At 51.4% G+C, this 17,573-nt stretch overlaps 1 protein-coding gene across 2 annotated transcripts in view; it reads right to left on the reverse strand.

The window, feature by feature from the left end:
* The window catches only part of ERN1 (endoplasmic reticulum to nucleus signaling 1), an 88,213-nt gene that overhangs the window by 24,193 nt on the left and 46,447 nt on the right, over nt 1-17,573 (reverse strand). Inside the window, exons 3-6 of one of the 2 annotated variants that reach the window (XM_075562076.1) lie at nt 9,686-9,719; nt 8,631-8,703; nt 3,211-3,283; nt 588-710 (exon numbers count right to left, since the gene is read on the reverse strand). In XM_075562076.1, the coding sequence (XP_075418191.1) occupies nt 588-710; nt 3,211-3,283; nt 8,631-8,703; nt 9,686-9,719 (303 nt within the window). Of the gene's footprint in view, nt 1-587; nt 833-3,210; nt 3,284-8,630; nt 8,704-9,685; nt 9,720-17,573 lie in introns of those variants that run through there. The other variant, XM_075562077.1, reaches the window with a different exon arrangement.

Genomic DNA, 17,573 nt, shown 5'->3' on the forward strand with positions numbered 1-17,573 from the left:
ACCTGGTGAATCAGGTCGGTTCCTGCGAGAAAGGGCTTGCCAGTCACATATCTGAGCACCGGGCAGTGTGCTCAGTACAAGGGTGCAGAGGAGCCACAAATGGGGCCTGAGCCCAGGGGGGAGGTGAGTAAACTTGAAGTCGGTGGTGAGACGCGTAGGACACAGGGAGCAGAAAAGGATGGGGGTGTTTTTCATGATTCATGAGGGGTAAAGATGAATAGCAAGATGGAGGCTGCCCCTGGGGAGGCTGGGAAGGGAGCTTCCCAGATGAGGGGGCTTTTGAGCAGAGGCGTGAAGAGAAGAAAGGATGTGTGGTGAGGGACGCACGGCCCAGCACGGCTTGCTCTGGGAGCGGCAGGGAGCACTGTGGATGGACAGTGTGGAAGTGGGGGAGGTTCAGGGATGGCTGGCGAGCAGCCCGGGGCTTCTGGGACCGAGCTTGGGGTTCCAGCCGTGGGCAATGGGAGCCAGGGAAGGATCTTTTAGAGGGGCACAGCATACTCGGATCTGTGTTTGGAGAAGGCGGCCAGGGATGGGACTGTCTCAGATCCCTGCAGGCTGACAGTCATCAGAGATGCCTTGCTTACCTGTTCGCCCGAGGTACAGAAGAGAGGTGGACGGGCAGAGGCTTTCTGCGAAGGTCGACGACAGAGTCTGCTGCTTCTCCCCAGTCAGGAGGTCAATAACATACCAAATGTCCTGCTTTTTACCTGGAAGGTCACGGGATACACTGTGGTTTACGCCCGTCACTGCCACACCAGCAGCCCAAGAGGTCCTCTGTGCCCAGAGACGGGCTTGGGGTTCCCACAGGGTCCGGGACATTTCTGTGAGGCTTGGAAAGTGGCAATGTAAAGGGTAGTGAGGAAATAAAAACTTGGGGGCCACTGGATCTTATAGCAACTACTTCATCATGTTCTTAAAAAGGTCCTCCATACCTAATAATTGAATCATAAAGCCCAATCAAACCCACTGCCACCCTGGTGACCCTGCAGGCCAGGGGGAACTGCCCCCCAAGTTTTCCAGGCTGTAAACCTCTGCAGTGCAGGCCGACACGGCTCTTTCCCGTGGGATGGCTGGCTGGGGGTTTTAACTGCTGACCTTCTGCTTAGCAATCGGGGACTGAATCATAGTTAAAAAGTTCTCCAAGCTCCCAAGTTAAACTTTATTGCTTTGATTAATATCCTTAAATATGAAAGTTATTGCTTGGAAAGGACAATTCTTTCCCAGGCACCAAGGCCTATAAAAATGGGGAAATTCACCCAGGAGGCATATCTCTCTGGAAACCACCATTCACAATTCTCATCACCCCTATTAATTAGCCCACGTGTAAAGAGAATCTACAGTTGCTGCTTATGACTATAATTAGCTGGTGCCCACGGTTGGCCAGTGGAGCTGCCTGCAACCTGGTGCTAAGGCCAAAGTCACTTCAGCCCCAGACCTCAGCTCATACATTGCTCCCTAGCCAGAGACCAGGGACCCTGGTCAGCTGGGTAACAGATGTGGTAGGACCGGGTGGGCAGCCAAAGAACACAGAGCATCTGGACGTGTGGTGTGCCCTCCACAGCAGCCGGAGGATGGCGGGCCGGCAGCAGGCTTCCGGTCTGTAAGCCAGGCTGTGCGGGGAGGGATGGCTTCGGTCAGCTCTATCTTCTTAACATCCCGCCAACGTTTTCATTCTCAAGGGGCACTAGGAAGCAGAGGGGGCAGTGCCGGTGCAGGTCTGCACTCTCCCACTGCCTCCAAATCAACACCGACTCACAGCAACCCTAGAGGACAAGGCAGAACTGCCCCTCTGGGTTTCTGAGACCGCAGCTCTTGATGGGAGAAAGCCTCCTCTTTCTCCCATGGAGCAGCTGGTGGATTGAAACTGCTGACCTTGTGGCTGGCTGTCCAATGGGCTCTTTGGGGAAGACCACAGGACATTCCAGTTTGCTCAGGCTACACTTGCCTCTAAGGAGCCCCCTGGGGGCTTCTCACCACGAGGTCAACTGTCTGAACCCACCCAGGAGCTCAGTGGGAGAAAGCTGTCAGTCTGTCCCCATGAAGACGAGCCTCAGAAACCCAGGGGCAGTGCCCCGGAGCCACACCAGATCACTAGGAGTCAAAGTGGGCGCGATGGCACCGAGCAGTAACACACTTGGCTCTAACAGGTGTGCGACACACACACCTCTTCCGCAGGTGTGAGACCTGTCCATGGGCCCCAACTTTCTGATATCGCTAAGAACTTACTAGGGGACAGATCTCAAGCTGGAGTGAAATGTCACCGAGCAGCTGTGGTCACGAGCCTGTCTCACCTGGCAGGACACTATCGGGAGCTACGACTTTCATGGAGGAACGGGGCTATCAAGAAGCTCCAGGAACAGAGGTGATGGGAACCACATGCTAAGGATGACCTTTGGGAGGGGATGGTGACGCAGATGTTCCAGCCTTGTCTGGGTCTGGTCTGCAGAGGAGCCTAGGTTGTCACGTCCTGCCAACCCCACAACAGGAAGGTGGGGGAAGACTCAGGGGCACCCTCCTGACCCCGGCAAACACTGACAATCCAGCTGGCACGTGAGACCCAGAACAATCCAATCCGCTGCCAAGGTCTGGCTAGGCCACAAGCACTTTCAGTTCCTCGGGGGCAATACTGCTGCATAAATACAGGGTCTGGTCACCAGGGCGACTTCAGATAAAGACAGCCCCACCTCCTGTTACAAATGTGTTCTTACTGACACCTTGGCAGCAGCGCGGGCAAAGAAGGGCTGTGACCTGATGCCATGGACGAGGTTGCTAAGTACTGTTTTTATCAGAGATCCCAATAGCAGGAAATACAAAGACAGCTCTGTAATTAAGAGGCAGAGGCTGGCTGCCCCTCCTTGCCTCAGCTGACTGGATTCACTTGAAATCTCACCGCCTTGTGCCCGCCCAGATGCTGCAATCTTTCAACCACGAGGGGTGGGGTTGGGGGGTGGTTAGGTCAAGCGCAGCTAAAAGCTTGTTAAATGAGTAACCATATTTCTGGTGTCAGCTTGGCTCCCAGGTGGGGGCGCCTGTCTTAATTGGCCAGCGGATCCTGGCGGGAGCAGCCTCCTCAGGAGTGCAGCCAAGGCCAGGAGCCATTCCCAGAAGGGCTGGCCAGGGCGGGAGGGAGGGGCTCACCTCCCTCTCAGCCACGCCTCTTCCCAGACCCGGGGGTGGGGGTGTGGGGGTGTTGAGTGGGAGGCTTACCCATGTAGAGAATTCCGTCCGAGCTTCGGCACGGGGAGGCCTGCACCAACTCTGGGATGGTAAAGGGAAGTTTCTTTAAAAGGAAAAAAAAAAGGCCAAATGAAACGTAAATTCTCCAAGTCTTGTGAAATTAGGACAATTCTACCAGGCAGCCGGTTAAACCCAACTTTGCCAAGGGATAGAGAGCAGCTCTGTGGATGGTGGGTGGGAACTGTCCTAATTGGATGCCAAGGAGAAGGGTGTGCCCCAGACTTCCACACCCATTCCCGACAGCCCTTGGCTCCCAGGCTCTTGTGCTGTGTACCTGCAATGCCTTGACACACCGAGGCGGGGGCGGGGGGAGGGGGAGGAGAAGGTCTCCCATCTCTAGTGCTTTTCTGAGAGTGACTCCACTAGGGGCGTCACACCACCCCTGACCGAAGGGTTGGGGAAAGCAGCTCTCGGCTCTCAGAGGGGGTCAGCCCGAGCAGAATGGCAGTGCTCTGTGGAGTGGGCTTCGTTCTGAACAGAAGTGACCCCCTGCCCAGCCTAGACTTGGAGGGAAGAGAGAATGCTTTACGGAGATGACATAGGAGTGGGAGGTGGGAAAGAAATCCCAATGGTTTCTTCAAGCGGCTGGTTCTCTGCTGACCAACTGAAGGCCCAGCTTTGTGGCAGAGAGGAGGCGGTTTCTGGCGAGGGCCAGGAAGAGAAACCAGAGGAGTGGACATGTTTCCACTGCATGTCATCAGAAAGCTGAGTCTTCTCAAGTCGACAGCTGACATCTGAGTGGCTCTTTCGGTTAGGGCTTGCTTTATTTTGGGACTCGAAACTGCTCTACAGAGGTCTGCTTCTGCAGAGACTCCACGCTGCTACACCTGTCACCTTCTGTTTTCCTCCAAGAAGGCGACGCTTGCTTTCTAGCCTTAAGAAGCAGGGCAGGGGATGGAGAGGGAGGGGAGCACATCCTGGCCCACCCAGCCCCGAGGACGATATTCCTGCTCAGAGCAGACAATGCACAGACAGGGCCATAGGGCCGGCCCCACCACGACACACGACGCCCCTCACTGACCCATAGCGCGATGGGGGACAACACTGGAGACAATGCGGGAAGTGTGCCCAGTGTGACCCCCATCACACCGGGGCGAAACACCAAGGTCATGCAACAGAGAAAAGTGATGAAATCCCCAGGGAAGACCAAAAATAAACGTTGGAGGCAGAGTGTGGCACCCCAGCAGACTCGACTGAAAAATGCTCCAAAAGGTCAACAAACAGACCTGGAACTATGTGTAGGCTCTTCCTTCTTTGTCATTGGCTTTCTTTTTATTATTTTGTTTTTGTCGTTGTTGTTTTTGTTGGTTTTGTTTTCCTTTGCTGCTTTGTTTGGCTTTTCCTGGTTTTTGTGCTTATTAATGTCTCTGCATTACTATCTGGATAAGATAGGTGGGATAAACAATTCAGAGACAAAAACAATGGAACCAACATTTGGTGGGGAGGGGGATACAGGGCAAGGAGAGATGGGAGAAAGGAAGGGGGAGGGGGGAAACCAGCCCAGGGACAAGGGGGAATGACAAGCGAACTAAAGTCGATGGAGAGAAAGGCGTAGGATGCCTAGTGGGGCTTGATCAAGGGCAACGTAACAGCAAGGAATTACTAAACCTGAATGAAGGCCAAACACGATGGTGGGACAAGAGGAAAGTAAAAGGAAATAGAGGAAAGAACCAGGAGGCAAAGGACATGTATAGAGTTCTAAATGCAGGCATGTACATATGTAAATATATTTATATATAACAAGAGGGAAATAGATTTATGTACTCATATCTATATATTAAGAATTAAGGTAGCAGATGGATATTGGGTCTTGATTCAAGTACTTCCTCAACACAAGAACACTTTGTTCTAACAATCCAGCATTATGTGATGCTCACCTTCCTGACACAATTTCTGAAGACAAAATGGGTGCATAAGCAAATGTGGTAAGCAAAGCTGAGGGTGCCCAGCTATCAAAAGATATGGTATCTGGGTTCTTAAAGGCTTGAAGATAAACAAGTGGCCATCTAGCTGAGAAGCAACAAAGTCCATATGGAAGAAGCACATCAGCCTGTGTGATCATGAGGTATCGATGGGATCAGGTATCAGGCATCTAAGATCCAGGATAAAACCATACCCAAGGTGATTTGGAGTGGGGGGGCATGGAGTGGAGACTTCATGCCTATCTGTAGACAATTGGACATCCCCTCACAGAGAGGTCACAGGGCAGAGACGAGCCAGTCAGGGTGCATTATAGCACCGATGAAACACACAACTTTCCTCTACTTCTTTAATGCTTCCTCCCCCCAACTATCATGACCTCAATTCTACCTTACAAATTGGATTAGATCAGAACATGCACACTGCTACTGATAAGAACCTGCAACATAGGGAATCCAGGATAGATAAAGCCCTCAGGGCCAACAATGAGAATAGAGATACCAGGAAGATAAGGGGAAGGTGGGGGGAGAAAGGGGGAATCCATCACAAGGATCAACATATAATCCCCTCCCAAGGGGACGAACAACAGAAAAGTGGGTGAAGGGTGACAGAGGATGATGTAAGATATGAAAATAATAATCTATAACTCATCAAGGGTTCATGAGGGAGGGAGGGGAGGTGGGGGAGGAGAAATGAGGAATTGATACCAAGGTCTCAAGTAGAAAGGAAATGATGATGGCAACAAATGTACAAATGTGCTTGACACAATGGATGAATATATGGATTGTGATAAGAGATGTAAGAGCCCCCAGTAAAAGTATTTAACAAACAAACCAAAATAAAGCAGAGAAGTCAATGACTCAGCTATCCCCCTCACTCGGCATTTGACCTAAGCCTTGGAAGGGAAGCTGTCACAGAGGAGCTGTAAGGAGGGGGGGGGGGCGGGGGTTGTTCCAGGTGTTTGAGATGCGGAGGGCAGGGGCAAACCTTCCCCTCTGAAGCCCGGTGTTGAGCTGCTAGAAGTCCTTGTTGAGCTGCTAGAAGTCTCCCTCAAGGCCTAACTCGGGACTCGTTGTGTCTGGAAATACTAACCCTCAACTTGGGGGAGCTGTACATGTTGGGGTGAGGGGGTGTCTCCAAGTAGGAAAACAAACCCAACAAGCCAAGTGCCATGGAGTGGATTCCGACTGGTGGTGACCCTCGGCGTGCAGCGTGGGACTGTGCCCCCCGGGTTTCCAAGGTCGTTGTGTTTGAGAGCAGGCACCTCTGGGTGAATTCAAATCATGGTCCTTTCAGTCAGTAGCCGAGAGTGCCAGCCAGAGACCTTTGGGAGGCAGCTGTCCATAGGTCTCAACTCCAAAGCTTGCTGCTCTGGCCTGCCCTTCTCGGGTCAGACATGGGGCTGATCTTTTAGGTTTTTCCAAATTTTCTACGGGCGGATTGTACACAAACAGAAAAGCTTGCTCAAGGGTTCTGCTCAGGTGGTTTTCACCAAGTGAGCATCTCCAGGTAACCCGAGTTCGGATGAAGAAACAGAGCACTTCCAGCCTAAGAGCCCTTTCTCTCCTTCCTCCAGCCATGGCCCCTCAGGTAGCCATTATCCTGAACTTCAAGACTGAAGAGAGTAGTTCTTCGCATTTCTGTGCTTTATATAAACGAATCAGCGAGCATGTAGCCAGTTTTGCTCAATGTTAGGTTTGTGATATTAACCCGTCCTTTTTCATTGCTGTGCAGTATTCCATTGGTGACCACTCCACCATCTATCTCTCTGCCCAGTCTGCTGCTGCTGGGCACTTGAGTAGTTCCTACTTTTTCATAGGGCGACTTGTGAGGTGTTCTGGTGCATGTTCTCTGGTGGACATCCTAGGAGGGAATGGGTGCTGTGAGGTGACACTGCTGATGCTGACTCATGGCGACCTTGCTGTGTCCAGCGGGCTGCCGCACGGTGCCTGGTCCTGCCTCCCCCAGCCCCACTCTGCCTTGCTGCAGCCCTTGTCAGTTCATCTCACTATGGGGTCAGAGGGGACTCCTGGGTCAAAAAGGCCTTCGCAGATACGGCCAGACCATTTTCCACACTGGTTGTATCAATTCGTACTCCCACCGGCAAGCAGGCTTCTGGTCCTCTCACTCGTTTTCATTTCCGCCATCGCAGGGGCGAGAAGGCCCGGGACCTTATTCTACATCTCCTGTGGCTAATAAAGCTCAGGGCCTTTTAGTGCATTTGTCAACCCTGCGCAGGTCCTCTTTCGCCACTTCTCCATTGGGTTGTCTATGTCTTTCATGAGCTGTAATAGAAATATGAATCGGAATAGGCCTATGAATCCCACGTTGGATACTCCCATGTGTTGTGAAGACTTTGTGGTCTACTTTTTACTCTCTTAATGGTCTCTTTTAGTGAAGAGAAGTTGTCGATTTTATTATAATCCAAATATATACATTTTCTCCTTTATGGTATTGTCCTCCCCCGCTGCCCCGCCCTCGGTGTGCGTGTATGGGTCCTGTTTAAGACATCTTTACCTACTCAGAGGTTGCGAAGATGCTCTGTTCCTTTGTCCTTAGAACTTCATTGTTTCCCATTTCACCTGTAGATCTGCAAAATCTATCTGGAGCTGCGTGGGGTGTGGTATGAGCCAGGTGTGGTCAGGGTGTTGGTTTGACACATACACGCCCAGTGGCTCACCTTGCTGAGAAGTCCACTTTCTCCCCCGCCTGCAGGGTCATCGTTCTCATCAACAGGTGACCCCACGTGCGGATCTGTTTCCAACCTTTCTTCTCTTGGAAGACTTTTTGAAGTTTCCTAACCTGGATCAATTAGATTGTGACTCCTGGGATCCGGATCTGGCTTTAGCATTTTGTGTGTGTGTTCCCCAGGTCACTGCAGTTGAGAACCACAGATCTAGATTCTCTCATGTGTGTGTGTGTGTGAGTGAGTGTGTGTGTGTGAGAGAGAGAGAGAGAGAGAGAGACAGAGACAGAGACAGACAGAGACAGACAGACAGACAGAGACACTATCCATGCCTTCTTCCCAAGGGATTATATGCTGGGGGAACAGGTTTTCCACCAAGAAGGGGAGCTTCAAAATTTCGTGGAAACATGGAATTAAAAGATAACAGAATTCTTCCAGGAGCTTTTTGAAGTCCCCGTGAATATGTGCCTACCTTTCCATTTGTGGCTCATTGGTCAGAGGGAACCTGGTCACTGGAAGGAGGAGGCATGACATCTCTCTGCAGGGTGTTGGTTAGGCCACAAGAAACCGCTGGCCCAGCTCAGTGCTTCTGAATTCTGGTTCACATTTGAAAGCTCTGAAAACATGCTGGTGCCCAGGCCCCACGGCAGGCAGACTACCCAACCAGAACCTCCAAATTGTGTTTAGGGACCCAGATGACCTCCACATGCAGGCACTGTCCAGGACCACTGGTCTAGAGCATACGGAGTGGACAAAGCAACTAAGGACACTTAAAGACACCCACCGTCAGGCCTTCATTGTTCTTGCCCCCGAGGGTATACAGGCTGCCATCATTGGGATCTGGGAGGAATGCCGGCCTGGAAGTTAAGCAGTAAGTATCAATGATCGGTCACAGCCCAGGGTGCAGAACACACTATCAAAGGGGGTGGTTGTAAGAGGTTGGGGAGTTCTGGTCCATCCACTGCTCTCTCTCTCTCCCGGCTACCGAAAAACAGGATGACCCTCTAGTGGTGCATACCATCCATGACTGGGGACAACCAGCACCAGGCCACAGGAGAGTCGAGCGTCACTTGGCCCAGGCACTCAGGACAAAAAGATGAGTGGACTGGGAGCAGGAAGTCAGTCGACTTTCCAGCCTCCACGTAACTAGGACGGCTACATGTAACAGCACAGCAAGGAAATCAGCGGAAAACCCACCTTTCATTTTGTAGTGGAAGTTCCTTTTTAAATTCGAGGCCAGAAAAAAAGGGGGGTGGGGGAAGATGCTGAACATCAGGGAGGCTTGGCCAAGAAGGTGGAGTGAGGCCTGTGGTCAGCAGCCCCCGTAAAGCAGGGGCGAGGTGGCCATCTGTAGGAGGGCTGACCTGCTCATGTCTGGATTAAAACGATCACTCAGAAACCCCTGCCGACTCTTTCCCTACTTAGGCCACACTTCCTGCCACACTCCAACGGGCACCACGCTGGCTTCCTCTCCATGGTCTCACATGACGAGGGAGAGTGAGCCAACACTCAGCACCTCTTGGGGGCTAGGGGACGTTTAAGCTCAAAACTCAACATACATTTCATCTCGAATCAGGTTGTTGTTGCTTTTAATCGTTTCATTGTCGAATAAGGTTTTTTCTTTTTTGTACTGTTGTTCTCTCTCTCTCTCTCTCTCTCTCTTAAGGAACTGACCGCCCCTCCCCACCACAGACTTCTAACACACTACCGATAAGACTACATGTACTGTGTTATGCCTACACTTAGGCATATCTGAACTCTTCCAACTAGCTTTGTGGATGTCGACAGAATGAATAAGATGCCTTAAAGGGGTGTGCTGAAGCAAATTCAAACACTTACTCTTCCACGTGTGTCGGAACCTGGAGGACTGGATCTGCGAAGAAAAAACAACAAAGTCATCATCAGACAGGTTCTAAAACAGCAGGGCGACTAGGGGGCATCCTGGACCAAGTCACAGGTGGTCCTTATAACCAAGAGCGACCTGGGTGGAAGAATGTAGGTGAAGGCACTTCAGGAAATGCACATGCACCAAGACACAACTGTAAGTGCTCATGGCTGTGGTGGAGACCGGGGATCAGGCTGCGAGCAGAAGGGAACAGCTGGTGTGCAATGTGCGGCGACAGTCACAGCTCACAGTAGAGAAAGTCTGGCAGACCGTGGGTCACAGCATCACCATCTGATCCAGCACAGACGAATCTAAGCCTGGAGTGGTACCAGCTCTTCCCGGTAGGAAACTAGGCATAAGAGCCATCATTTTTCTGGCTGATGAGAATTTGATTGCGTGGTAAATGGATACATACCTTTGGGGCCACAATGTAGAAATGATAAAGCCTTTAAATATTTATTTCTTGGATTCACTTTGATCTATCAGTTCTATTTCTAGAAAACCTAGTTTAAGAATAATATAAGCTATAGAAACCGGCTTTTGTACTAAGATGCTGACTGACTCAAAACTCACTACCACGGGGTGGATTAGTCCAACTCTTAGTGACCCCAGCGGACAGAGGAGAACTGCCCCACGGGTTTCTAAGGCTGTAGAAAGCCCGTCTTTCTCCTGAGGAGTGGCTAGTGGTTTCAATTCACCGACCCTGCAGTTAGCAGCCAACACATAATCCGCTAGGGCACCCGGGATGGCCTGCACGCTTAATACTACGGCTGACTTCTAGTGTGGCCACTTCCACCGCTTTGAAACGCATAAGTCTTCATGCTTCTCTATTCCAGAAAAAAACACTGCAAGTGAGCACCCCCTGCCCCAGAGGAATGCGCTTCAGAGGACAGCACTGAAGCTGCAGCTCAGGAAGTGGGGTGCGTCTGAACAGGAGCAAACGAAGAGGGAAGAAGAGAGTGGAACACAGTCCGGCCCACCAAGCCTCGAGGACAGTATTTCGGCTCAGAGCAGCCAAGGCTCAGAGGGGATCACAGGGCCGGCCCCATCACAAGACAGGACGTGTCCCCCCCTTACACGGAGTGCTAAGGGGGACAGCACTGGGGACACGGTGTGGGAGATGTGTCCGACCTGACTCCACCACATGGTGTGAACATGAGGGGAGAAAAGCAACCAAGTCCCTGAGGAATGCCAAAGGTGGACCTGGGGGCCGGTCAGCAGACAGACCTGGAACCACTCAGGGCTTTTCAGTTTCTGCTGTTGGTTTTTCTTTTTCTATTTATTTTTTTAAATTTTGTTTTGTTGTATTAGCTGTTGATTTATTTTTGGTCTTCTTTTTTAATGTTTTGCTCCGCTTTGTTTTTGTGTGTATTATTGTCTATGCATGTCTATCTGGACAAGATAGGCCGGATGAACCATGCGGAGGAGAGAACAATGGGACTGATGATTGGGGGGAATACGGGAGAGGGAGAGATGGGGGAAAAGGAGGGGGGTGCCAACACACCCACGGACAAGGGAAGAACAAGTGACCTAAAACTGATGGTGAGGAGGGCGTAGGATGCTTGGGGGTGCGGCTCGATCAACGGCAATGTAGCCGAGAGGAATTACCAAAATTCGAAGGGAGGCCAAACATGGTAGTGAGACGGGAGGAAAGTCAAAGGAAACAGAGGAAAGAACTGGGAGGCACAAGGCAGTTGTAGTGGTCTATACACAGGCACGTATATATGTAAATACATTTATATACAATGACAGGAATAGAGCTATGTACATATATTTATAAAGTATTACGGTAGCAGATGGACACTGGGCCTCCACTCAAGTGCTCCCTCAGGCAAGAACAATTTGTTCTACTAACACGGCACTCTGTCATGTTCACCTTCCCTGACAGGATCGCTGAAGACAAACGGGTGCATAAGCAAACGTGGTGAAGAAAACTGATGGTGCCCAGCTATCAAAAGATATTGTGCCTGGGGTCTTAAAGGCTTGAAGATAAACAAGCAGCCAGCTAGCTCAGAAGCAACAAAGCCCACATGGAAGAAGCACACCAGCCTGTGTGATCATGAGGTGTCCATGGGATCAGGTATCAGGCATCAAAGACCCAAAACAAACAAAAAGCTTATCAATGGGAATGAGGGGGAGGGCAGAGTGGAGAACCAAAGCCCATCAGTAGTCAATTGGACACACCTTCAGTTCAGGCCATAAGGAAGTCAGGGTGAAGTATAGCACCGATAAAACACACAACTTTCCTCTAGTTCTAGTTTCTCCACTACCATGACCCCAACTCTACCATACCAATGGTGTAGATAAGAGTTTGAAAGAAAGGGAATCCAGAACAGAGAAACTCCTCAGGACCAATAAAGTGAGCAGTGATTCTAGGAGGGTAAGGTGTGTGTGTCGGGGGGTGGTGTAAATGAGGGGAACTGATCACAATGATTGACATGTGGCCCCCATCCCAGGGGGACAGACAGCAGAAGGTGGGTGAAATGGGACAACAGTATATATTAAACATGAAAAAAAATTTTGGATAGATTGTTAGGGAGGTGTGGGGGAAGGAAGGGGAAAAGGAGGAGCTGATGCCAGGGGCTTAAGTAGAAAGAAAATGTTTTGAAAAAGATGATGACAACATATGCAAAGATGTGTTTGACAAAATGGATATATGTATGGATTGTGATAAGAGTTGTAATAGCCCCCAATAAAATAAAATAAATACTATGACTTGGGTTAGGTATACCTTAGTCTTCAAAGTGACATCTGCTTTTTAACACTTCAAAGAGGTTTCTGTCCCCCGCCCCCCCCCCCACTTGCCCAATGAGATAAATCATTTGTCTTCTTAAATGCTGCTTCCATGGTTATCGATGGTGGACCCAAGTAAAATGAAATACTCAACAGCTTCAGTATCTTTTCCCTTTTATCATGACGGACCGATTGTAAAGATTTTTGTTTTATTTATTTGAAATTATTAGCACCTTAATAATTTGATGTTAATCCTGACTCTTCGGGAAAACTTGAAATGAAATAAATAAGATATCTACCTAAAACAAGAAACAAACAAAACAGACGCAGGCACTGCAGACGTGCGGCTTTGTGTGACGTACGACGTATGAGTGCGACTCCAGGGCTTTCAGTGCACACAGAGGGGAAGCCACAGGGCTGGCTGCGTGATCTTTGTTGGAAGTGAGACTGCTATCCTCATCGCAGAGCAACCCTGGAGGGCAGAGTGGGTTTCAGGGCTGTCACTCTTCATGGGAGCAGGACCCTCGTCTTTCTCCTGCAGGGCGACAGGCAGCCCCAAAGCCACTCGGACACCAGGGTACCTAGCAACTCACTGCTGCGAGTAGATTCCGATTCAGAGATCCTGCTGGCCAGGGTAGAACTGCCCCCTGGAATTCCCAGACTGTTAACTTTCACCCGTGTAGACAGCAAGCCTCCTCTTTCTCCCAAGGAACTACTGGCCTGGCGGTTAGCAGCCCGACTTGTAACCACGATGCCACCAGGCAGAATCTACTCGATGGCAATGAGTTTGGTTTGGGTTTGGCAGTTCTCAAAATTTCTACAAGAGCTGGCAATTGGGGGTTGGGGCTGGGGGTGGGGGAGGGAGCTTTTGCTCTAAACAAACCAACCAAATGAACTGCTGACTCATAGTGACCCTACAGGACCAAGAACACCCTGTGCGTCTCTGTAACTCTGGGAGTAGAAAGCCCGGTGTTTCTCCCAGTCAGTAGCTGGTGATTTTGAACTGCTGACCTTGGGGATCACAGCCCAACCCGTAACCACTACACCAGGTCCAGTTTCTAGTCACAGCAGTCACAAACACCAGCATCTCTCCCTCCCTCCCTCCGTCTCCTGGGCATAAATCCAGAAGATCCTGATCCTGTGGGGGTGCAGGGTATGTGGCCTGTGTATGCGCACACGTGCAAGTGTGAACATCAGCACGGAAGTTCCACGTAATACATATTAAACCGCACGGGAATGAAGGATTTCCAACCATCCAAGCGCTGGGTGACATCCGTGTGTAGCCAAGCTGGGGGGACAAAGGTAGCAAACAATGTAATCAGATCCTCTCCACAGAGGCCCCGGGGGCACAAGCTCTGCTTACGGGAACAGTGGCCACCCAGCACCCGAGTCGCTCCGGATCCCTGGATGCAGGAAAGTGTTTCCGGCTTTATTGTATGTTGACTTTGCTTTAATGACCCTGCTGCCACGTGACCTCGGAACAGAAGTCCACGTACCATGTGTGGTCTGTGGGCAATAAACAAATAATCTACCAGCCCCCAAAAGCTTTCGGAAGCAGCGCTGGAACTGGCAGTCTGTAAGCATATGCTCTCTCTCCCATTAATCACCTCTCAGGACGCTCTCACAAACAGCCTGACGCAACAGACAGGAAACAAAAGCACACGGCGTGCATCCGGCTGAAACAGACGAGGTGAGGTGCTCTTGCCACCCGGTTGCCTCAGCGCGGCCCCAAGCATGGGAGCCAGGGAGGCACGTGGGCAGGGAGGACAGCAGCCCTCTCACTCGTTCCAGCTGCACACCAAAGGCGACGTGGCCATCTCCCAGCAGCTGCCAGAAAGGAGGCCCCGGGACCAGCAGGAGGCAGACTCCAGTCCGGAAGCTCATCCTGGCAGCACTGTATCTGCCCGCTGGTGTGGACTCCTCCTGACCCTGGGGCCTCGGGTTCAAATCAGGAGGCTCCACTTATGGCCACCGTGGACAGGGAGGGCCCTGGGAGAAGCACACCTGTGCCTAAGAGCCACGGTTTTCTTGGCACTGGGTCAAATAAGACACCCAGAATGAGTGTCTGCCGGGATGCAGGCCAGGTAAGCTGCAGAAGGGGAAGGGATGAGGGTCTTATCTGTAGGGTTTGTCCTTAAGGAGTCAGCTAAGCCTGAGATCTGCTTTAGCGGACTTCAGCAACAAGGAGAAAAATAAAAGGTCTGGGTGCCAACTGCTGATAACAGCTCAAGTTGAGATATGGGAGCTTGGGGACTCAGTTTACCATGATTTCACAGAGGCTGGGACTCTGCCACAATCAAAAAGGTTCCTGATAAAAATGCATGGTAAACCCACAAAACAAAACAAAGCTAATAAAAACCCAGCACCAGCTGAACACATGCAATAAAAGCCCAACATAACAAAGTGATTGCTTCTGATGATGACGGAACCACCATCAGACAAGGTTCTTGGTTGTTGTTGTTTCGTTTTGTTTTGAAGCTGTCAGCTACAGACTTAAAGACCAGAAAGAGTTAACTAGCTGTACGGTCATAAACAGATGCGGCCGCAAAAGACATCACCCTACACGGAGACGGAGAAAGAGGAGGCTTTCTGCTCCTGTAAAGATTAGTGTCTCAGAACCCCCCAGGGGCAGTTTGAACCTGTCCCTCAGGCACTGCACACTGCTGCTTCACTTCTAGGGAGAAAAGAATGGTGTTATTCCCTTAAAGATGCAGAGTAAAGGCAAAGGTGTCAGGAACGGGTTAAGTAGGAGACCACCGAGTAGTGGCTGTGCCCACCGTGACTCAGGGCACCCATGTGGGACAGTCCACGGATGTGCTCTTTGGAGGTTCCCTAGACTTTAAGTCTTGATGGGAGCAAAGAGCCTCATCCTTCTCCCTCAGAGTGGCTAGTGGGTTTGAACTGCCAGCCTTGGGTTAATGCTTAACCCCTGGCACCTCCAGGGCTCCGGACAGACACAAGGGGTTAGCACGAGAATCGACATTTGCCCTCTCCAGGAGCAATGGGACGGAATAGCCTTGCTGACTTCTCACCAGGACAGTCATGGCCAGTCTCCATCCTCTTAGTGAAATGTCACCACCTTTAAACCTGGAGAAACCAGCTGAGTGACACACGGGACACGTGCTGGTATCGCTTCGTGCTACTCCCTTCTCCTTTGGATCCCAAGACAGAAGTGACTCGAAATAGACTCCCCCACCTTTCCTTTGGCCAAGTCCAGAGAGGTGAAACCTGGAGAGGGCGTTACGTCATCCTTGCCCCCGTCCTCTCCAGACCCCGTGTTGTCCAGCCCCCCTTGGTAACAGCTAACCAGCACTGCTGGGTGGACTCCGCGGCAGGCTGACCCGTGTGTGTGGCCGCCAGGACTGTGCTCCATGGGCTGCCAAGGCTGCTTTTACAAAGTCGAGCACCAGGGCTTTCTCTGGAGGTGCCTCTGCATGGGCCCTTCAACCACCTAGGGATCTGCTGCTCCCTTGCTGAGCTGCGGACCTCGTGCCTCACACCCAAACGCCATGTGGGCTTGACCCATGCGCCCACATGCATCTTACAGTGGCCCCAAAAGGCCTCCCAGGAAGCAGCCTCCCCTCACTGGGTGTGGCTCACCTCTTCCCCTGAAGCTCCCTCCTTGGAGCAACGGCGGCCCTGGGCTGCCTGGTGATTCTCTCTCTCTCTCTCTCTCTCCCTCTCCCTCCCCCTCCGGGAACACAAAGAGGACACGTCCAGGCTCGCCCTCTGGGAAGCACACTTGAGGTCTCCGTCTCCCAAGCTCTTCTCTCTGGGGACCCACGGGGCCTTTCCACTCACGTCCTGCTGGCACCCCACCCCCCTACTTGCCCAGAGTCATGCCCTCCACGCTGACCTCGTCTGCCGACCCTGTCTGGTGAGCACGGCCACTTTTCTGCGAGAAGAGATCCAAGCCTCAAAGAACACCATGAACGCGTTTCCCCCCAACATATCCAATCCTTGTCAAACACTGTGGGCTCCTCCGGCGACGGGCAGCAGTCTGCGTCCTGTTCCCAGGATTCCTTCAGCAGCACTGGGACTCTCCTTGCTCACAGCTTTCCTTTTCTCCTGGAAGGAGTGGTCTTTGGGAGCAGAGAAACCTAATGTCGGGCCTCAACCCCGCCAATGACCAGTAAGACGATCTCTGCAAAGTTACCTCCTCTCTCTGAGCCTCAATTTCCTCACCAATGATGGGGGGGAAAGAGAGAAACCAGACAGCGTCTCCTTCATGGGGCATCTCTATGTGGATTAAATAAGGATTACCTATTTGTGCTCAGACACAGAAGTCTGATCCTTTTAAAGATTTAAGTCAGATTATGCCTGTCACGTAATATCCTTTGGTGGCTTCCTATCGCACTCAGTAAAGACCAAAGCTCTTACAGTGGCCTACAAATCCCACATAAACTTCCATTTCCTGCCTCCTCTGACAATCTGTGACTACCTTCCCCACCCCCACCCCCCTATGCTTTAAGTACCACAGAGCCTGTTCCTGCCTCAGGGCCTTTGCACTGGCTGTTTCTGCTGCCACAAGTCCATTTTCTCCTCTCCTCTCCGCCTTGGGATCAATGCTATCATTCCTTTCCATGCGATCTTCCAAGCCATCTCCTGCCCCCAGGATTTCCTATCCCTCTTCCCTGTTCAATCTTTCTCTAAAGTAGTATGCAGTTTGTATTATTTGATGGCTGACTCAAAGCACCGTAAGTCCTATGAGGGAGGGGTCTGTCTTTTGTCATCTGTGATCGCCCTAGATCTAAAGTAGTTCCTGGCACCTAGTAGGTGCTCAGTGCATCTGTTGACCGGGGCAACCAGTGAACATGCATTTCTTTCCTGGTTCCCCTCCTGCGCAGAGTGGCTATCCGTTGCTGAGCACGTCTAAGCATCCAGCTGATGGATTCATCTGCCCTTCGCCCAGGGCCCCTCTAGCACGCCCTTTCCTCCAGCCAAGCTGCTGGCTGAGAACGCTGCTGGCAAAAACCGCTACAACCATCATGGAGGCCACCCTACATCTACGGACAGCTGCGCCCCAAGGCGGTGGTTTGGTCCACTCATCTCGAGAGCTCCCAGGTGGAGCCCCGTGTCTCCAAGGATCTGCAACAACTCCTTCTCCGT

This window comes from Tenrec ecaudatus, chromosome 10, assembly GCF_050624435.1.
Source record: "Tenrec ecaudatus isolate mTenEca1 chromosome 10, mTenEca1.hap1, whole genome shotgun sequence".
NCBI classification, from domain to species: domain Eukaryota; kingdom Metazoa; phylum Chordata; class Mammalia; order Afrosoricida; family Tenrecidae; genus Tenrec; species Tenrec ecaudatus.